We start from the raw sequence: 22,732 nt of genomic DNA, 5'->3' as shown, positions 1-22,732 counted from the left end.
GCAGGTTTACTCTGAGGGGGGTCACAGTCAGATCTGGTCTCCACTAAAATGGTCCTTTTAAGTCTTGAGGAACAAAAATCACTTCTGCATTAAAATAGTTCTTGATTTGAGATAATGTTGGTTAAATAAATGATTATTTATTCTTGTATAACATTACAACTATCAGCTAGTGGTGCTATTGAGAATAACTCCCACTAGAACCAGTGTGTAACATAAACTGGTGGGACTGGAGTTCGATAGTTGTTGTGAGGACATTTCATTCATCCAGACTGTTTGTTCTGTGTTGAGTTGTTAGACTTTGAAGGTGGTTTTGTGAGTTTTAGAACAGCAGAACTCAGGTTTAACATTGTTTAACCAGCTTTAATGATCTAAATCATATTGTGATGTTTTGTAAAACTGTTTAATTTATAGAAACTGTTTGACGTCTCTTAACAAGGTTTCACATTCAGTTTATTATGAAAACCTGATGGAAACCTGATGGGGATCCCTGAGACCACATCTCATCAAATACGGGTCTGCAGGCTGATGTGCATCAGTTTACTGCTGTAGAGTGTCTGAAGTTGAGTTAGTGATTAGAAACATTCAGTTTCCTTTCAATAAACTTCTAAGTTGAACATCTTGTTTTAGTGTTTAATATGTTTGAAGGGATTTTATTCTGTTTTATTCATCAGTGAAACATTCTGGAAATTCAGAGCCAGTGAAACTGGTTTGGTGTTTAGAACGATAAATAGAGTTTGTTTGTTTGTTTGTATTTAAAACGACGGCAAACTGTGTTTTATCAACGCATTTTTCAGTTCCTCCAAGTGGAAAAACCTCGTTACCGTAATAAAACACGTGTTTGCGCAGGAGGAAATAACGTGGCGGCTGGTTTGACCGCAGTAGAAAACACTCAAATTAGGTTAATTAACTGATTAACTTTACAAGTAATTCTGGGACTTTGATTTTCCTTCATATCCTTTGTACTTTTTGCCAGTTTGGATGTGAAATACATCTTAAATTGTATCTTATTGGTCCAAAAAAGGTCTAAACTTGTTGAAACTCTGTGCTTTGGTGGAATGAACAAAACTACAGAAAAAACAAGAAAAGCATCGTTTTGCTGAAACTGAAATTCAACCTCTTCAAATGTTTATTTGTTTAATTCTGTGGTTCATGTTGAGGCTCCACTTTGTGGTGGTCTGTTAATTATGCTTAATTAACGAGATTAATTTGTCTATTTTACATGAGAATATAGAGAATAATATCCAGCTCAGACTTCTGGTTTAATGAAAATATTAATGAATATTAATGAATATTAATGAATATTAACATGTAATATGTGCATCAATAGATCAGATTCATGAGTTTGGTCATTACAGTCATTCTCAAACAGAAAACTTTCCCCAAATATAAAGTACAGAACACAACTGACACTGGGTGTTAAAGGGTTAAAGTACAATGATACTGATTTTTACATGTTATCTTAATAAATATTTACCTTTAAAAATATCATTAAAAGTAAATCATGTTGTTTAAATAAATACTTTGTAATCAGTTAATTAATTGATCATAAACAGTAAAATCTGCTGCAAATACATCAGCAACAGTATTGCTGGGCAGCAGTTTCATGACAAAGTGGAGATAATGTATTTTGGTAAAGGAAGGGTTAAAGCTTTCAGTTGTTTAAATATTCAACATGCTTTGCTCCTTTTTGTCCACATCAGACAGACAACAATAACATTAGTTTGTGGACAGATGAACATCAGTTTCCAGGTAAATCAGAATACTGCGGCACTGTGAGATTGTTTAATGTCCTCACAGAGAGTCTTGGCAGGTTCCTCCTGTGTGTTTGGAGCTGAACTCTGCTGCAAGGTTCACTGGTTTAATATCATCTTTATGGTTTTGGACTTTGACTGTGAAGTTATGAGAGAGTGACAGCGTCCTCAGATTGATGATGAAGGACTGATGAAGGAGAATCAGCTGCAGCTTCTCTCTGTGTTTCCTCTATAGGTGAAGGTAGAACGACTCTGTGACCAGATGTGGATCTGAATTCACCTGGTGAGTATTTTCTTCTTTCTGCCACACAGCTGAATAAAAATATATCATGTCATCAGTTTTTAAACAGAAGTGAACTATAACTTGCTGCATATGAGTCTCTAGTGGACAAAAATACAACTGTATAAAAAGGAATATAGTAATGCAGTTTCTTCAACATGTATCCACAGTGGAAATCTTAAAGTAATGACTGACTTTGGCTCCATCTGGTGGTAGAATAAAGAATGACAGTGTGATAGACAGCAGTGTGGCTCTGTGATGTGCAGCTTGTTGTAATGAATGAGCTTGTTGTTGTGTTTGTGTGAAGGTGTTTCTCTGCTATGGATCAGTGTGAGGACAGAGAGGAGGGAGTCCCTCCCTCTAAAAGCTCTCTGTGTGGGGAACATGACAGCCAGACCAAAGCTCAGAGGTGAGATGAGGATCTCTAACTGTCCATCACTGTTCTCCACTCACATCACTCCACCATCATTATTCACACTCAAAGCTCTGTGTGTGTTGTGTTGAAGCCCAGAGCAGCAGCACAGACCAGACTCTGCTGGACCTGGACCTAAACCTGAACCCAGCTGTGTGTCCATGAAGAGTGACTGGTCTATGGGTCGACCTATTACCTTCAAACATGAACACCCATCAGCTGATCGATGGTAAGAATAGAGCAGTCATTGATTTTCTCTTCCTAACGCAGCTGTTATCAGCATTAAAATGTAAAATTCTTTTTAGCGTTATTTTATCTACAGGTCTTTTTTTTTTAGATTTTCAAGGGGCCATATTATACCCTTTTCCACAAGTTAACACAAATAATAATAAAATATATGCTGTATGCTTTGGTCAAAATACCACAAGGATCCAGCACCACAGACCAAACTTGTAATAAACTAGAGTTATCCTCAATGCACAAACTACAGAGGCCCCCAGGGGTCAGTTGGTAGAAAAAGAATATTGATGTGGAAATCTGCACTAACAGACTGAACCGAGGGAACAGACTGGCAAACTGTTCCTGTTTGATGTTTAACCTGTTCTGACCGTCCTGCTCTCTGTGATCACCTCAACTGTGTTTAAACGAAGCTGAACTCACAATAAAGTTGTTCTCATCTGCATATGTGCAACATATTTACATGTTTCTGTTGTAGAGAATGAAATTCTACTGCAGCTTGATTATATTATCCCAGCAAAACTTAATTAAGAAGTAATGACTCAAAAATAGTTCCACAATGAAAGTTGTGCTGCTATCCGGGACGTTACCTGGATGTTCCAGCAACGTCAAAATATGTCTTTACCATCATCAACGGGACTATTTAACTATTCTGCTAATGTTTCTGTATACAGTGTACATTCTGCTATATGTTGAGATTAACAACTTAATATGATCTACTTTCTAAAATGGTCCAGCTGACGTCCTGTCTGACCCGGACGTCTGTTATACGTTTTAAAAACATGTCACTTTCAAGATAATCTTGATTATAAATGATATATAAGCAAACACACAGCAAACACATTAAGTAACTGAGTTAATACAAGACATGTGATCTTTTTACAGAAACACACTGAGTCAATACTGACGTGCAACAGTATGTTATTAAGATAAACAAAACAGTAAAAGACGATCAAAAGTACAACTTCTTGTTAATAATCTAACAATTTGAATTGTTTAACTCTTCAGTTAGGAAGGTAGCTGTGGAAGACTCTGAATCTTGATTGAGGTTTATGGGGACAGTAGTGATAGTTGAAGCAGGATCAGACACCATTTACTATGACAAGGCCCAGATCAGGACAGATGCCAAATAGTCCAGGAGAAGCTGCAGACAGGCATCAATGAGCCTCACACCACCAGGATGGTGAGTCTGCAGCAGCAGGAAGCAACTAAACTAGCAGCTGTATGTGAATCTGAGCAGGAAGCTCAAGTTCACCGACACCAAACTACACACCAACACAACAATGTTCAGGATCAATACTGTAAGTTACACTTGTTTTTATCATTTCTCTGTTTCCATCAGGATCCATCAGCAGAGACCAGATTCTCCTGAACCCAGCTGTGTGTCCATGAAGAGTGACGGCTCTATCTATCGACCTATTGCCTTCAAACATGGCCATCAGTCTGCTGATCAGAGGTCAGACTGTAAAATGTTTGTGTCTGTTATTATCCAACTCTCATAAGAAGACATATCATTGATGTAAAAATTAATTCTTGACCTTAGTGACTAATACTGTTTTTACACACAAGGTTCTCATAACTACAAACACACACACTCCTCCTACAGACGCTTTCCTGAAAACCACAAACTTTATCTGTATAACATTTTTTAAAACAGAGGTACAAAGTCTTTACAGAGACAAATGATCAGAGGTAAGACAGAACAGCTGAGTGTTTTAACTGGATCCACTGTGATAGAACACAACACCTTTAACACTGATGTCATTATTTATTCTAAGACTTCATCTTTTCTTCACAGAGTTCATCAGCAGAGCTCAGAAGTTCTCAGTGGTCAGTCTGTCCAGCAGCATCAAACACACCTGGACTCCATATTTATGGTGTGTAAATGTAAAACACAGCTACTACTGCTAACTACAACAGCCACAGACTAAATACTAAACTACCATTCTGGTCCTAACAGTCTCCATGCTGCACTCTGTAGACCAGCAGGTTTTCAGTCTGTCACAGATGATCTGATGTTGACTTCTACCAGTTAAATTTACATTTTATTCTGTTCCAGCTGCTGGAGGAGAACATCATCAAATTTGTGAAGAATGAGATGAAGAAGATCCAGAAGGTTCTGAGTCCAGATTACTCAGAATGCTTAGAGAGTCAGAGTGAGGATGAGGAGGTGTTGGACGGTGAGGATGAAGAGCAGAGGAGGAGCAGCAAAGAGGCATTTCTGAAGATCACACTGCACTTCCTGAGGAGAATGAAGCAGGAGGAGCTGGCTGACTGTCTGCAGAGCAGTAAGAGGATTTTAACAGATTTAACATGATGGAGAGGAAATGGAGGCAACATGGGAGAGGTTTATATTTCAAACTCTGCTGTTAATATGATGCACACATCTGCATCAGATCTATGAATTCTTCTGAGCTGAAAACAGTCAGAGACTGTTTGTCAACAACTGATGAGCTGAATATATTTCGTAGTGGAAAATATAAACATCTGCAGTTTAATGTTTACATTCTACTAATTTACTGTAGAATCATCTGATTGATTTAATTTGTTTGTTCATTCAGGAACTTGTGCTCCAGAGTGTCGATATAAACTCAAGTCTAACCTGAAGGAGAAGTTCCAGTGTGTGTTTGAGGGGATTGCTAAAGCTGGAAACCCAACCCTTCTGAATCAGATCTACACAGAGCTCTACATCACAGAGGGAGGGACTGCAGAGGTCAATGATGAACATGAGGTCAGGCAGATTGAAACAGCATCCAGGAAACCAGACAGACCAGAAACAACAATCAGACAAGAGGACATCTTTAAAGCCTCACCTGGAAGAGATGAACCAATCAGAACAGTGATGACAAAGGGAGTGGCTGGCATTGGGAAAACAGTCTTAACACAGAAGTTCACTCTGGACTGGGCTGAAGACAAAGCCAACCAGGACATACACTTCACATTTCCATTCACTTTCAGAGAGCTGAATGTGCTGAAAGAGAAAAAGTACAGCTTGGTGGAACTTGTTCATCACTTCTTTACTGAAACCAAAGAAGCAGGAATCTGCAGGTTTGAAGAGTTCCAGGTTGTGTTCATCTTTGATGGTCTGGATGAGTGTCGACTTCCTCTGGACTTCCACAACAATAAGATCCTGACTGATGTTACAGAGTCCACCTCAGTGGATGTGCTGCTCACAAACCTCATCAGGGGGAAACTGCTTCCCTCAGCTCGCCTCTGGATAACCACACGACCTGCAGCAGCCAATCAGATCCCTTCTGAGTGTGTCGGCATGGTGACAGAGGTCAGAGGGTTCACTGATCCACAGAAGGAGGAGTACTTCAGGAAGAGATTCAGAGATGAGGTGCAGGCCAGCACCATCATCTCCCACATCAAGACATCACGAAGCCTCCACATCATGTGTCACATCCCAGTCTTCTGCTTGATCACTGCTACAGTTCTGGAGGATGTGTTGAAAATCAGAGAGGGAGGAGAGCTGCCCAAGACCCTGACTGAGATGTACATCCACTTCCTGGTGGTTCAGTTGAAACTGAAGAACATCAAATATGATGGAGGAGCTGAGACAGATCCACACTGGAATAAAAAGAGCAGGAAGATGATTGAGTCTCTGGGAAAACTGGCTTTTGAGCAGCTGCAGAAAGGCAACCTGATCTTCTATGAATCAGACCTGACAGAGTGTGGCATCGATATCAGAGCAGCCTCAAAGTGCTCAGGAGTGTTCACAGAGATCTTTAAAGAGGAGAGTGGGCTGTACCAGAACAAGGTGTTCTGTTTCGTCCATCTGAGTGTTCAGGAGTTTCTGGCTGCTCTTCATGTCCATCTGACATTCATCAACTCTGGAGTCAATCTGCTGGCAGAAGAACAAACGACATCCTGTTTGTCTAAAGTCTTTAAAGACAAACCTAAACTAAACCATCTCTACCAGAACGCTGTGGACGAGGCCTTAAAGAGTCCAAGCGGACACTTGGACTTGTTCCTCCGCTTCCTCCTGGGTCTTTCACTGCAGACCAATCAGACTCTCCTACAAGGTCTGCTGACACAGACAGGAAGTAGCTCACAGACCAATCAGGAAACAGTCAAGTACATCAAGAAGAAGATCAGTGAGAATCTGTCTTCAGAGAGAAGCATCAATCTGTTCCACTGTCTGAATGAACTGAATGATCATTCTCTAGTGGAGGAGATCCAACAGTACCTGAGATCAGGAAGTCTCTCCACAGATAAACTGTCTCCTGCTCAGTGGTCAGCTCTGGTCTTCATCTTATTGTCATCAGAAAAAGATCTGGATGTGTTTGACCTGAAGAAATACTCTGCTTCAGAAGAGGCTCTTCTGAGGCTGCTGCCAGTGGTCAAAGCTTCAAATAAAGCTCTGTAAGTGGATGGATGACTAGAAAAGTACTTATACGCTATTTGATTATAAACAAGACTAGTTCTAGTATATGGATGGACTGTGTATGGTCAATGTGTGAAACTGTGGCCAATTTTTTTTACAGTCATAGTCAGTGGTAGTGTCTATAATGTGAATTCCTGGATATTAAATGTCCATCTGCAATTTTCTGTGGTGGTCCCAGTAATATTTGTTGTTAAAGTGTACTGAAGTAGCATATCACATGACATGGTTAAGCTACATTTGAGTAAAAAAAAAGGTATAAATGCAGTTGTGAGAACAATACTTTCCACTCATATCTTTGGATGTTTCATTTGAAAGATAACTTATTTTAACATCAATTGTAACTATTCTAATTATTTTTATTTTCTCTTTCATCTGTTTCAGTCTTCAGATGTCTGTAAACATATGGTCCTATTCATATGTTAATGTAGGATTAGCATGCTAAGCTGTGACGTCTTTCAGAGCACAAAAACACTGTAAACACACCCGTCACCTACCCAGCACAGTGCTGTCAAACTATAAACACCACTGCAACAACTTATTTTTATACAGTCTATAGGCTACACACACACAGCACGACAGAGCTATGCTAACCATGCTAGGCATACTAATTAGCTGCTAGCTGCAGTGCAGGCTGGTAAAATGGATCTACTGCCTTTGTTTGTATCCACGGGTTTGTGCTCCTGTCAGTGTCAGAGCCTCCATGTGAGGTGCTTGGTAAACGTGTGTTTTTAAAACTTATTTTGGGGCTGTGCTGAGAGTGACATGTGACTGCTACTTCATCACTCAGTCAGTGAGTCAGTGATAGACATTCTGGGTTATAGGGCTGGTCCATGGCAGGTCCAGCCAAAAATATCAACAAACCTTTAATATTTTATGGAAGGGAAATAACACTTCTTTATTATGTTAATCACTAATTCTTCTTCAGGCTGAGTGGCTGTAACCTCTCAGAGAGAAGCTGTGCAGCTCTGTCCTCAGTTCTCAGCTCCCAGTCCTCTAGTCTGAGAGAGCTGGTTCTGAGTAACAACAACTTGCAAAATTCAGGAGTCAAGCTGTTGTCTGCTGGACTGGAGAGTCCACACTGCACACTGGAAACTCTCAGGTCAGGATACAACATCTATAATTTTGTTATCTTGAACAATGAGAATAAAGCTGACTCGGAGAGAGATTTTAACAGTTGATCATTTGCATGCTGCTTTATATTCAGATCAATGTCAATTATTCTGCACAACATCTGTAGGATTCTGGTACTTATGTGTTATCAATCTTTTTATATTTCAAGTCTTTCAGGATGTCTGGTCACAGAGGAAGGCTGTGCTTCTCTGGTCTCAGCTCTGAACTCCAACCCCTCCCATCTGAGAGAGCTTGACCTGAGTAACAACAACTTGCAAAATTCAGGAGTCCAGCTGTTGTCTGCTGGACTGGAGAGTCCACACTGCACACTGGAAACTCTGAGGTCAGGATACAGCATCTATAATTTTGTTATCTTGAACAATGAGAATAAAGCTGACTCAGAGAGAGATTTTAACAGTTGATCATTTGCATGCTTCTTTATATTCAGATCAATGTCAATTATTCTGCACAACATCTGTAGGACTCTGGTACTTATGATTAAAAAACATTGTGTTATCAATCTTTTTATATTTCAAGTCTGTCAGGATGTCTGGTCACAGAGGAAGGCTGTGCTTCTCTGGCCTCAGCTCTGAACTCCAACCCCTCCCATCTGAGAGAGCTTGACCTGAGCTACAATCATCCAGGAAAGTCAGGAGAAAAACTTCTGTCTGCTGGACTGGAGGATCCACACTGGAGACTGGACACTCTCAGGTATGGACAGACAGTTGGTTACTCTCATGTATGGACAGATAGGTGGATACTCTCAGGTAAAGAACTTTTATGCTGAACATAAAAGTTCATTCTTGATCATGGATGTAATAGTTTGAAGGTCATGTAATGTGAGTGAAACCTCTGGAAAAAGCTAGTAAGTTGACATAAAGTTATTCTTTTGTTAAACTTTCATGTTCTCATGGTGTTGTAGGAGCGTTAATACTTTATTAATGAATTACCTCGTCATTAGGGCACCACCTCCTTTTTGGTTAGGATTTGTTAGTGCCAGGAGGAAGCACTAACCCTTGTTCAGTTTAATCAGTGAATCAGTCTTACAGTCGTACGTTCTTGTCCCAAACAGTGACCTCTGTTTACTGCAGCTCAAAGAAACAACCAAACACTTTTAGGATAAATGAAGACATTGATTAATAGCTAAACGTCTTGAGGATACATGATAAAGCATAGATAATATAACATATACAGATAATATACAGAACATTATAAATAAAAAGAAAGTAAAATAAATAAATAAATAAATAAGGCCTAAGAATGATAAAAATTAATAAAGAAAATTATTCAGCAAGAGTGGCTCGAAGTGCGTGACTCGAGGCTTAACGTGTTGTACCGGGGAATGCTGAGGGGAAAAGCTAATTCAACTTCTCTAAATAAATTCTTTCATTTTAACGTTATTCGACATCAACCTTTGATCACAAAGCCATGTTATGCCTTACTGTTGAGGTGTGTCGTCGTGGTAGAAGTGTCATCTTGGCAGGTCCAGAGTTGTTGGTGCAGCATCACCAGCGGTGTTGCAGTGGAAGAGCCCGGATCAGCTGTGGGCTGTGGCGCATCTCAGTGGATGCAGAGGCGTTGAATGCCGGTAAAGAATCAGGCTGTTTCAGGCTGCTCTGAAAGAGTCTTTAGGCCGGCTTCACTTCTGGTTTTCAATATTGCTCTCAGAGAGCAGGTTCAGTTTCAAACCTTCTTCTTCTTCTTCTTCTTCTTCTTCTTCTTCTTCTTCTTCTTCTTCTTCTTCTTCTTCCTTCTTCTTCTTCTTCTTCTTCTTCTTCTTCTTCTTCTAATTTCTAAAATCTAATTCTGAGTTTTTACACGCAAAAACTCACACTTCAAGTCACTGTTGCCTATTATTTCACATTAAGCTGTAAACACATTCCTGTCATAATGTCCAAGCGTTCATGATATTTCTAATTAATAATGGTCCTGTCAGCTTGTATCATATTTGTAAAACCATTAAAGAAACAGCTGAGCAGTTTACACAATCCATGATAAGTCAGTTCTTCTAATAACAAACATTAACCTTCATATTAACACTTCATGCTGTCTAAGCATACAACCTTCATTAGTTCAACTTTCTCAAACTGTCTACACATCTTAAACCATCTACTGAAATAAAGTTTAATACTAAAGTGAAAGGAAATAAAGTTCTGCAACACTTATGTGATTAGATTACTTTCAGAAACATATTTAAATATAAGTTGACATAACTCTTACTTCATAATATAAAAGCATTCAATGTGACTATTGTTTAACAATAAAAGAAAACTTTAAACTCAAATCCTTCAAATATTATCTTTACATTCCTATTATTTTAGGAACTTCAATCTTTGAGCCAAACTACTCGTCTAATTTAACTACTAAAATATGATTGTCTATGAGGTTAATAGATCACAAGTTAAACACTTAAAATACAAATACATGGTTATTAAACATTCATTAACTCTTCACGTAAGGAAATTTAACTCTTGTCAATAGAGGGCAGTGTTGTTACCTGTAGTCTTACCTGAAGTCTTATATCTCTTTAGTAGATAGTCATACATATATGAAAGTTATACCATTCTTCTTGTATTTACACGACGAATAACATGATATAAGTTGCATAATGATTAGACATTTAATTTACATGAATTTCAGGTTTGCCTCAGATTTGCAAAGGGGGCTTCACAAAGTCCTCAGGAATGTGGATTAGTTTATGGCTTTGTTGATAAGAGTCTGTCTTCCATCTATAAGGTGGGAGTTGTTTTCCTCCGGTCCAAGTGGCCTTTAGGGTCATTTCATGCTTTTAGTTTGTGTTGTAATTCAATTTATCGAAATGGTTTCAAGGAGGTCTTCCTGAGTCTGTTGATCATCACTGATTGAACCCCCACTTGGAGGGTTACAAAGGTCAGTTCTGTAGGCCGAGGGTCCGCTCTTACAAACTTAGGAATCCAGAGAGTCTGTCTCTTATCAGTGGTGTTTTCTCCCAGAAGCCAAAGGAAGCCAGGCTTCCCCTGCTTTTTTAGACTGCAGTTGTCATTTCAATAAAAACACTTCGTTTAACAGTTTCGGTTATTCTGTGCTGTTGTTGTCATCTCTTCCCCATTTCTCATTGAGTATTTTACAATGAATGAAACAGCGCCCCTCTAAATGTTATGTGGTGAATGTGTGGTGAAACACTATATTGTACATCTACTGTAGACTAATGTCAGTCCGTGGGGAGGCCAGACTGAAATTGGCATCCCTTGGTGAAAAAAAATTGAAGGATTAACCAATCAGATGAGGCTACCCTCATGCCACTGCCAATCTGTGATTGGTCAGAACTATACCAAGGGAAACCAGCCAACCTTTGGCCTCTCACCAATCAAATCATAGCATGTTATCAACGTCATTGATAACTGTTAGCCATTTGATATCACCGTTAGCAACATTAGCAAGTGTAGTTATGGAGGGTGGAGATTTGGAGTTTTTAGTAAAAAACAATTTTACTAAACTACCACTACAGCAGCAACTCAAAATTATGTCTGACGGCAGGCCAACACCCAAACTAGAGCTGCGTATGGAGAGGAAAAAAGGCGGGATTCAGACATTCAATGAGGAAAATTATGTTCGCAAGGAGTGGCTAGCTGGTAGCGCTAAACTTCAGCGGTTATTTTGCTGGCCGTGTCTTTTCGACAAGGATTCGTGCTCACTGAATAATACATGGGCCAGTACAGGATTCATGGACCTTGTCAACCTGTCACGGGCAATTGAGAGGCACGGTAAATCAAAGAGTCACATAGATTGTGCTGTGAAATTGAAGCTTTTTGGGCGTCAGGATTGAAGAGGCTCTGGACTCGGTGAGAACCATCAGCACAAAGAAGCACAATGAACAAGTGAAGAAGAACCGGGATATTCTGATGAGACTCATTGTTGCAGCCTTGTACCTTGCGCGCCAAGAACAAACATTCAGGACAATGAGGCCGCTGGCAGCTCAAACGGGGGCAATTTTGTGGAGCTGGTACATACATTTGCAGAGTTTGACACTACACTTTCAGAGCACTTGGGATCGGCTTCCTCTTCAAATAGGGTGAGTGAAATGCACACCCCCTTCTCCCTCTATGGCTTTACTGTTGACTGAACTGCCCATGTAGCTATGTGTGCAGTTTTTGATGTGGTCATATTGCTTAATGTGCCATGCTTGCCTGGGTTTAGCTGAATGTGTTAGTCAGTCCGTGGAAATAGACTGAAGTTTTATTGTGGTTGTTAACGCATATAAAATCAGCACCACGGACAGCACTCATAGGGCCAGGTTACCTGAATAGATGATATTTGTTTTGATTGTTTATGGCCTCTGCAGGTCTGTTACTGGGTTGTTATGTGTTTTAGGTCATGTTGTATAATGAACATTTGGTCTAGTTTTAAAGGATAAGGAAGTATGGAGAGTATTTGTGTATTTCAAGCACATACAACGGGGCTTATAAGTCATGTGTTTGATACATGTAGACTACTGATACTTTATGATGTAGCCGAAAAATAAAACTTTAAACGTCTCCTGATTTAATTTGTGAATGAATGCTTCTTTTATTCATTATCGGATCTGTACTGTGCATTAAGCGGCCGGTTATGCATTTGGGTGGGGGGGGGGCATAAATTAATAAGAACATGCATAAATTGATAAGATGTTTAGGACTGTGTGTGTGTGTGTGTGTGTGTGTGTGTGTGTGTGAGAGAGAGAGAGAGAGAGAGTGAGTGTGTGTGTGTGTGAGAGTGTGTGTGTGTGTGTGTGTGTGTGTGTGTGTGAGTGTGTGTGTGTGTGCACGGGCGCGTGTCGGTGATACAATTTGATACAGTTTTATGTAAAATGACAGCGGCATGCTAATAGCTCATCTGGTTACATTACTCTGGCTATTAAAGCAGCAACGTAGTCTTTCCTGTCTCTCTTGTCTCACTTGGCTTCCTCAAAAGTTTTCCCTACGACACTGTCTCTTATTTTCCTTAAGAATCAAAGATTGGTTACCAGAATTAAAGAACAAGCGGTTGTCCTCCTACAGTGTCCCTGAACTCATCAGAGGAGAGTCCATCTATTATTTTATTAAACATGTATTTATTGTTCATTCTAAAGAAGTTCACTTGTATCATTTAGAACTTTCTAACTTGTTGTTGTTGTTTCTTATTGTGTCTTTCAACTATTATTTTTATTATAATTATTATATATTGAAACCAAATAAATGAACAGCCTTAAAGGTTCATTTATTCTCTAACTCTGAAATCTTGATATTGAATTATTGAAGTCAAGTCAGTTTTATTTATTCAGCCCCAAATCACAGATTTCCTGTTTGACTCCCTCAGAGCCTCAAGTTGGATTAAATGACACATTACAAGTTGAATTTTGTAGTTTGACTGATCTGTTAAGAGGTTACTGTAGTTATGCAGTGATGTTTAAAAGAACTTTATTACTTGTCATTGATGTTTTATTTAGATATTATTATTATTATTATTATTATTATTATTATTATTATATTTTGTATAATTGCATTAAAATGTTTTAGTGTCTTATAGCTGCATTTATTCTCTGATAACTTAATTTTCACCTTGAAGTAAAGTCTCCTTTAATATTGAAGTCATGACAGGCTCTATCCTCAGCACAACATGCAGAGGTCAATATTTAATATTCTGATTCATCATGTCTGAGGACATATTTGTACATCACATCTTCTTCTTCACGTCTTTTCCTCTCAGACTTCAGTGAAAGAATCCAGCAGACAGTTGAGACAGATGAGTTGCAGCCTGTTTCTGTGTCACTCTGACAAACTGAGGAACACTGCTTCATGTTGAACAGCAGTTAGGACTCATGTTGGATAGAAAATCATTCTGACTGTGTTTCTTCCTCCAGGTTGGACCATGGTAGAGAGCTCAGGTCAAGACTTTATCTGAAGAAGTGTAAGTGTGGATTTAATCTGATTCATGACAACTAAACAGCACACAGTCAGTTTCTCTTTAAATACAAAGTTGGTCTTTGTGGTTTTTATTCATTAAAACATTACTGACAAAATGTGTCATTAAACTTTATAGAAATGAACAACAGATCAGAACTTAAACAGAGAATAAATCCATCAGGTGTGTCAGATGATAAACTGCTGCTGTGTTGTTTCTTCTTCTCTTCATCAGATTTCTGTGAACTCACACTGGACACAAACACATTAAACAGAAACCTCAAACTGTATGACAACAACAGGAAGGTGACATATGTGAGAGAGAATCAGTCATATCCTGATCATCCAGACAGATTTGACTACTGGGAACAGCTGCTGTGTAGAAATGGTCTGACTGGTCGCTGTTACTGGGAGGTCGAGTGGAGAGGAGGAGTTTATATATCAGTGACTTACAGAAGAATCAGCAGGAAAGGAAACAGTGTTGACTGTAGGTTTGGACATAATTATCAGTCCTGGAGTCTGAGCTGCTCTGATGATGGTTACTCTGTCTGGCACAATAAGAATTACACATCCATCCCCTCCTCCTCCTACTCATCCTCCTCTTCCTCCTCCTCCTCCTCCTCCTCCTCCTCTGTCTCTAACAGAGTAGCAGTGTATGTGGACTGTCCTGCTGGCACTCTGTCCTTCTACAGAGTCTCCTCTGACACACTGATCCACCTCCACACCTTCAACACCACATTCACTCAGCCTCTGTGTGCTGGGTTTGGGCTCTGGTCTCTTGGTTCCTCAGTGTCTCTGTGTCGTCTGTCTGAGGAAGAGTCTCCTCCTGTGTAGACAAACAGTCACACTGCTGACTGAAGACAGCTGCTGAAATCACTGTTCACTCTGTTCACCAGTGAACAACAGAAACTGGAAGTGACAGCAGCTTCCTGTGTTTAAATGTTGATGGTGGACGAGGTTTCACTCTGGCTTCATTTGGATCACTGACTGTGCTTTAATGTCAGAATATTGTTTCTATTAGAAGTAGTGAAATGATCTCCTCTGGGCTGAATTTATGTGTAAAAACTGTGTTGACTCTGATTGACTTCAGTAAAGTTTTCTTGGAGCAGCATCTAGTAGCTGTTAGTGGCTGTTAGTTATTCCATTTTATCAGGATCTTAAAGTGAAGTTTTTCCTGAAAATGTCCAGCAGACATCCCAGTCTGTTTGACATCAGCTCAGTTTGTGTTAAATCATGAACATCAACGTATGTTTCTATCTGATGTAATGTGTCTGACATGTATGTATATAATAACATGTATGGGTTGCTTTCCTTTAGTTTTTCTTGCCTCTGCAGGTGATGTAAATATTGTCTTGTAAGCTCATGTTTGCTGGGCAGCTTTGGCTGTTTTACACTTGAATAAAAATATTCATTCACTACTTATTCAGAGAACATCACTTGTTTTTTACATGGATGTGTAATGTTATACTACTTCTACTTCTACTACACTACTTGTGTTTTTCTCTCATTAGAACATTTATGACAGAATGAATTCAGCAAACATGATCTTTACAGATGTTACATATATTTCTCACATTGTGATGTTTTACAGTCCTTCTTTATTTGACATTGTTGTTTTTAATCATTAATTAATGTTTAAGATAAAATGAACAAAGAGAGAAATAAAAAGAGTCTGTCAGACGTCCAATACGTTTTCTCAGGAAACAGGACTGAGTTCACCTGTACTGAAACATCTGGCCCAAGTTTCCTGTATGTTGGTTAGTTTGTGGTGATTTGATGAAACACAGCTGTGTTTGGGAAGTCGCACCATGTGAGCAAAATATAAGCTATAAAAATAATCAGAGCTCTTGATGCTTTACATCCTTTTTAAATGTGATCGAATCATCAAACATTTAAAGATCAAAGAAATACAATTATTAATTAAGAAATGTAACAATATTTTTTTACTTTGAGTTTTACAATTTATAATTTAAAAGCAAAATAATTAACTTATTATAATGAAATTACAATTAAACACGTTAAAAGTGTTTAATTTAGTTTCTAATAATTCAAGTTCCACTTTCCTCTATTTTAGAAACCAGTGATGGAGGCATATCCACGGCCACCAGGGCCCCAATTCATCAATATTCATATTTATTTAAACATGTTTCATTTTCAATAGAATTAGAACAGGAAGTTTAGATTTTACAGTTAAAATATTCAAATATGTCACTAACATCATGCAAGTGATAATAATAACTTTATTTACAACATGTTTATTTACAATAAGTACAACATGTATATAGAAATTATTTACAAAAATGTATTTTCCACATTTTCTTTATTATTCATTCTGTTATAGTTTGAACATGAAGTTAAAATAGTTCAGTTTTAGTATATTAATAGAATAGTGATATATGTATTAATAGTGTATAAATGTCCACACAGACAAATAATAATGTATTTTTACTGTTTTACATGAAGACATATTGTTACAGATGTATTGATCAGATAAGTGTGTGTATGGCTCCAGGCTGATGATGAAGATGATGATGATGAAGATGTGGTGCAGGTGATCAATCAGAGCTGGAGATTGATCCAGGAGGACATCAGCAGGGTCAGAATCATTGATCATTGATCAGATATCAGATATCCAGTAATCACAGACACGTCAGGTCTCACATTAATGAGTTTACCAACAATCACAGCTGGAAATCATGTTGCTATATGTGACCATATGTGATATTTACAATGTGATGTTACTGTAGTGCAGAGAAATATTAATATTATAGAAACACCATAGAATATTATATTATAGAGTAATATTGTAGAATGATTACAGATATGTTATATAAATACAATGGAAAAGGAAAGTAGGCTGCTATAAAGTCCAATAAAACAATAAAAACCTAAATCCTTTTTATTCATTGTTAATTGTACTTTGGTCATAAGAACTCAGCTGCCCATCATAAATTAAAATTTATTAATCCAACATGTTATATCCTGTATATTCATATCGTTAATAATAATTATAATAATCTTTATATCTGTTTTCTAAACAAAGTTCATGTGCTTTAATAAAGTTAATAATATTAGTGCAGCAGCTGTTCAGGCTGATTGATGCTTCAACACATAGAAACATGAATCCAGTTGATTGAGGTGTGAATGAGTTTAAACAGCAACAACATGAAAGAAACTAACAGTCTATTAAACACAGATGTTCACAACTGTAACAGTGAATCTTTTCTCATTTCAAGTAGAATGAAGCTGCATTTAAAATAAAATACATAACTTTTGATAAAATGTGCATCCTAAAATAAAGTGTATTGATCATATCAGGCTCTGAGATGGTTTATTTTCTGTGGCTTCAGTTGGGATCATTTGATATATTTGCTCCAAAGATTTGTTTTTATATGAGACAAACTGGTTTTGAGCTGCTGTGGGAAGCAGCCTGAGAGTCTGACTGTTGTTGATTAAAAGCTGTTCTCACTGTCTAGTTTTCATGTTTTACACTGCAGACCACTGATTGGTCATTTATCTCATTCACAAGCTTCCTGTTCCAGAGAAATCTTTCCCTCGTTCTCTCTCCTCACTGTCTCTCTCTCAACTTACCTGACTCACCTACTATAAACTGTAATATTCTCTCCTCTAATATCTCTGATGGTCACATGACTCCTCTCATATTAATCATGCAGCTCTTTGCTTTATTTAACTTCATGTCAAAGTGTTTCCTCTTTATTTGTGTCACAGTGCAGCTGCTCTGATGGATTCATGTTTTCTAATAGTTTCAGTTCCTCTAATAGAACTACTGACACTGATAAACGTGTCTGCTGCTTTCTGATTCTTCTTTTCACTCTTTGGGAACATTTCTGTGAATGAAACGGAGCAGAACAGGTCGTCTTATACGGACATTTAGGATGAAATCTCAGGAAGGTTCAGCTGCTCATTGAACAGGTGACGTTCATGAAACCAGAGATTCACAAAGAGTTTAACAGAGTTTGTTGGAACAAACCTCACAGAGAAAAACGTCAGAGAGGTTGAGGAGAAGAAAATGTTCTTACATGAGATCTGATATGAAGAGTTTCAGGACTCTTCCTCCATATTATCATCAACTGTGTTCCTACAATCATCAATTGCACAATTATTCAGTCTAAATAAGTGTAAACTCAGACCTGCTGTCTGTCAAACATCTCAGCTACAGTTTGGTTTCATTGACAGAGGTTCAGTCCTGTAGACGCTCTGCCGTCTCATATTTTATCTGTAAAAGGTTTGTTTCTCCATATTATCTCATATTATCCTTTATAAACTGCCCTCTAGTAATTATAATCTCATCATTTTAACTTTAATGACTTTGTGTTCTTGTATATGTAGATGTCTGCTAATGTGCACAATCTTATCTTTAGTTTTCTCTCTTTCATCCTTTGAATGTTCTTTCTCCTTTTCTAACGGAGTAACGTCTGCCTCAGAGACCCTGTTTCAGCCCCGATGATGGTTTCTCCTCTTCATCACATTATGCTCTTGTTTCTGTCTTTATCACTTTGTATCTTTTGCATTTGAGCAAACAAATAAAAATCTGAATCAAATCTAAAGTGTGAATCTGAAAAGTGTCTACAGATCAGTGCAGAACAGTAAAAGTGTGACAGAAATAAAACTCTTGATTTCCGTCAGTTTCCTCTGTAAACATCAGGAGGTGAAACACCTGAAGTCATGATCCACCTCACCTGGATTAATGAGTGTGTGTGTGTCTACAACATGTTCTTTCAGTCATGTGATCTGAACGTCATCTGGACGAACATCTGATCATTTATCTCAATATGCTAATGAGGTGGGCGGAGCTGTTGTTAATGATCATGTCTCAGGTGATTATATGTGTATTAATACTAATGACGACCGTTCATTTGACTGAAATCTGCACATGTACGAACAAATCTTCATCAGTGACTCTTTAAAGTGAACTGACAGTGAATCATCGTCATCATCACTGACTGAATCAGTAGATATTGATCTGTGTTCGTTTCCTCGTTAAAGGTCAAGGTCACTTTTAACGTCTTCCTCAGCAGAAACTCTCAGAAACATCATGATGTGATAAATAAGACAGCTGAGCTTAGTTTTGTTCTGTTCTGAACTGAACCAGAGCTGCACATAAGCATCATTTTATCAATTAATAGATCAATAATTCTCTTTTCAAAATGTCAGAAAATAGTGAAAATGTCCAAAACCCCAAAATGTTCAGATTACTGTCATGTATGATGAAGAAAAGCAGTAAATCATCACGTGAGAAGCTGAAACCAGCAGATTGTTGCTTTAAAAAATGACATAAAGTTAATTTTGTGTCGATGGACTAATTGATTAATGATTGCAGCTCTAAACTGAAGGTGACAGTTTGAAGTGAAGACAGAATCAGCTGGACGTCGGGACGTTTGAACGGTGATGCGTTCACTTAGCTCAGGAAAAAACAACATTCAGTGATCATCAATCTTTGAAGTGAACAAAGTGATTCCTGATTTCCACTTTTATTTTCAAGCTTTGATTCTTCTGCAGATTATTGAAGAGTTTCAATTTACATCTGAGAAGCTGAAACCAGACTAGATTTAACATTTCTGCTTGATCAATAACAGTTTTCTGTCAGACTAATAACATGGACGGCAGGTTTCAGGTCATGTGAGCAGCTCTTCTTCATCATCTTCATAATAATCTGAGCTGCAGATGTTGAACGTGTCTCTGATCAATAAAAACAGAAATATAAACGTCACTCAGCTGCTCTGTTTCAGTTTGTCTGCACGTCTCTGATCTGGTGATTTTTTTTTTTTTCAGGATTTTTTAAGTGTTTGTTATTGTCGTACTCATTTCAGCCACAAGGGGGCACAAGTTCACCACTACCATGTTCTACTAGGACTGAAAGCGCTCATGTTTTCTTCCAGGTGAGTTTTAACTTCTCCACAAGCTCTAAACACAAGATACATATATGTACGTTATGTAACATTACTGTCATGTCTTTCTTTTGGACAGAAAAAACACACAATAAGTTTTAAAGGTTTTAAACAACAATGACGAAATCTGATCTTTTTTTCCACCTGTTCTTGAGTCATAAACACAGGAGAGAAAAGAATTTAGATCAGACTTACTTCAATACAGACCAGAGCAATGGGAGCATTGTGGGTAATGTAGTGACTCTGTTGTTGACAGGGTGGAGGTGATAGTGACCTCTGACCTCTGAGGGCTGCAGGTCTGATTCTACTGACTTTATTCACCAACTAGTCCAAACTGAAACACATCAGTTTATTTTATCATCAAATCAACTGAAGTTATTAAAAATAAAACATTAAATTATAATTCTCTGTTAGATAATATAAACTAAAGAGTTTCACATCTTTTAAAATAAGATAATTGTCTTCTTCTCTAAGCCTCAAGCCTCTCAGTGTGCGTTTCTATGGCAACGGCTGACTGAGAGCCGGTGTTGCTAGGAGACGACAAAACATTCATCACTTACAGGACTGATTGTGTCGATGTGGATCAGTGTTTCCCAAAGTTCAGTGTCACAACCCGGCTCAAGGCTGGACAAAGGAGGGGAGACCACACATGAGTTGTAACTAAAAATAGATTTATTGTACATAACTTAAAGATAAATGAAACTAAACACAACCAAAGTCAACATGGTGGAAGCCAGAGGGGAGAGGACAGCCTCCAGTTTATATAGAAGCTGGTCTGTCCAGTTGAGCTGAATCACCCTGACGACCAAACTCCGCCCACCAGGCTCCTGCAGGTAGAGGACAAAGAGTCTGTCCAGAGAGGGTCGTCACACCAAGATGACATCCTCAAATGTCTTGTTTTGTCCACAAAGATCTTCAGTTTACTGTCATAGAGACTAAAGAAACCAGAAAATATTCACACTTAAGAAGCTGGAATCAGAGAATTTGTTCTGACGGACCAATCAGAACACACTAGTCAGTCCGAAACAGTTATACAGCAGCAATAATCAATAATCACTCCAAAACATAACAACAGGCCTAAATATGTCTCTCTGTGATATTAATAACACGTCTGAAAATACTTTGACTTCTACTAAAAACAGAAGTCTGTTTGTTCATTAAATGAACTTTTTAAGCTTCAGTTCAGTTGTTTCTGTTTCCTCTTTAACACTGAATCCTTTTACATTGTTGCTCAGATTAAATATGTTCATTTGTAATTATTAAGACAAGAATGTGTGTAAATCTTAGACATGTGATTCAGTATTGATCATCATTTCGTCTGTTTATAAATTGTCCCATAGTTTGATTAGAGAAGTTACCAGATAAACCAGATTTCTGAAAACAGGAAGTTAACAGCTAAACTAGAACATTTATTAGCTGTTAGTCAGAAGTTAATCTGTGATAAACGTCTCAGAGCTGAACATAAAGCTGCTGATCACAATGTTCGATCAGCAGAGAACTGATCAACACACTGAGGAATAAATCACATAAAGTCTGTTTTTATCCAACCAGCAGCTTCTTGGTTGTTTGTCTCGGAGCCGGATTAAAGCCGGATCTTCCTGTTTCACATAAAGTCTGAACCCGTGTTGTGTTTCTGACACACTTCTGCCGATAAGCGAGTTTCACTTAAAGTCACAAAGTTTTGAATCGAGTTTGTCGAAGCTGTTAAACGTTTCTAACGTGTGTTGAGTCAGTTAGCTTCGTTTAGCTTTAAAGCTACATGTTCATATAAACATGTAAATACACATAAACCGCGTCACAACAACAATATTTAACCAATAAACTGTTTTTATTTCTCACCTTTTACAGTTTTCAGATGTTCAGAAATCAAAACAACATTCAAATCGACCCGCTGTCAGAGCTGCTTTTAAACTTCCTGCGGCGGCTCTGATTGGACGATTAGAAGACAACAATATCAACGTCACTTCCGCTCTGACGCTCATGTCCTCACAGCGCCGCTGCAGGCTGGAGGCTGTACTGCACCCTGATAGTATTTCTATTACACTGTATTTATTATAAAGAATATATAACAGAATTTATTATACAGTATTTATAATAAACAGTGTTTATGTGTCAATATTCTGTCTCATTCATTTTATTTCTCTTAGTTTTATCCAGACAGCTGCTGGGTTGTTTTCTTCAGGATGTAATATTTTATATGACTGTACTGCAGTGTTTTCACTCTATTATTGTGATGTATTTATGAGACATGATATGTTTATGTGTTATGTGTTTTATGTTGTTTGTCTGTAATCATCGTTGTTGCTGCCGCTCTCAGCCAGGACTCTTAAAAAGAGGTTTTTCATTTCAATGGTTTTACTGGTTAAACAGAGTTTAATGTTTGTCTCCAGTGTGTCTGAGGACACAGATGTTATAATAATGAATCATAATAATGAAGAACAGAAAGAACAATTTATTTTTGCACATATCACAGAGATACAACAGACTGCATTAATGCATCTCAACACTTTTTATTTCCTTGTTGGAATAAAAGACAAACATCAGACTTTATGATCCAACTGATAAAGATTCATATTGTCTGTTGATATTTGACTTTTGTTCCAGATTCTTCGTTCCAAAGTTCAGAGCTCTGTGATCAGATTTCCTTAAAGAACGATTCAGGTTAAAGATGAATACAGAGTGTTGAGACTGTTTGAGAATCAAAAAACCTTAAATACTTAAAAATCTCATCTGTTTTTGACATGCTGTA

At 38.0% G+C, this 22,732-nt stretch overlaps 2 protein-coding genes and 1 long non-coding RNA gene across 6 annotated transcripts in view; 2 read left to right on the top strand and 1 right to left on the bottom strand.

The window, feature by feature from the left end:
- LOC137169472 (NLR family CARD domain-containing protein 3-like) overlaps nucleotides 1-22,732 on the top strand; it is a 50,219-nt gene that overhangs the window by 946 nt on the left and 26,541 nt on the right. For both annotated transcript variants that reach the window (XM_067572692.1, XM_067572691.1), the window contains exons 2-5: nucleotides 1,987-2,034; nucleotides 2,339-2,440; nucleotides 2,538-2,672; nucleotides 4,023-4,136. In XM_067572692.1, the coding sequence (XP_067428793.1) occupies nucleotides 2,352-2,440; nucleotides 2,538-2,672; nucleotides 4,023-4,136 (338 nt within the window). In that variant the 5' untranslated portion in view covers nucleotides 1,987-2,034; nucleotides 2,339-2,351. The remainder of the gene's footprint in view (nucleotides 1-1,986; nucleotides 2,035-2,338; nucleotides 2,441-2,537; nucleotides 2,673-4,022; nucleotides 4,137-22,732) is intronic.
- On the top strand, nucleotides 4,145-15,496 carry LOC137169473 (NLR family CARD domain-containing protein 3-like). 3 transcript variants are annotated; one of them, XM_067572693.1, is made up of 8 exons: nucleotides 4,145-4,557; nucleotides 4,740-4,968; nucleotides 5,242-7,045; nucleotides 7,993-8,166; nucleotides 8,347-8,520; nucleotides 8,715-8,888; nucleotides 14,035-14,081; nucleotides 14,310-15,496. In XM_067572693.1, the coding sequence occupies exons 1-8, from the start codon at nucleotides 4,363-4,365 to the stop codon at nucleotides 14,906-14,908; spliced, it is 3,396 nt and encodes a 1,131-aa protein (XP_067428794.1). In that variant the 5' UTR covers nucleotides 4,145-4,362; the 3' UTR covers nucleotides 14,909-15,496. The 3 variants fall into 3 exon arrangements, 2 of the variants coding, with proteins under 2 accessions (XP_067428794.1, XP_067428795.1); XR_010924462.1 differs by lacking the exon at nucleotides 14,310-15,496 and having other exon boundaries at nucleotides 8,715-9,042; nucleotides 14,035-14,061; XM_067572694.1 differs by lacking the exon at nucleotides 8,347-8,520.
- On the bottom strand, nucleotides 19,949-21,931 carry LOC137169481 (uncharacterized). Its single transcript, XR_010924463.1, has 3 exons — nucleotides 21,823-21,931; nucleotides 20,544-20,918; nucleotides 19,949-19,999 (listed from the first exon to the last, which is right to left on the bottom strand). It is a non-coding gene; the product is annotated as an uncharacterized lncRNA (long non-coding RNA).

This window comes from Thunnus thynnus, chromosome 18 (assembly GCF_963924715.1).
Source record: "Thunnus thynnus chromosome 18, fThuThy2.1, whole genome shotgun sequence".
In the NCBI taxonomy this organism is placed as follows: domain Eukaryota; kingdom Metazoa; phylum Chordata; class Actinopteri; order Scombriformes; family Scombridae; genus Thunnus; species Thunnus thynnus.
The sequence above is the reverse complement of the archived record's forward strand: the minus strand, read 5'-3'. Positions and strand labels throughout refer to the sequence as shown.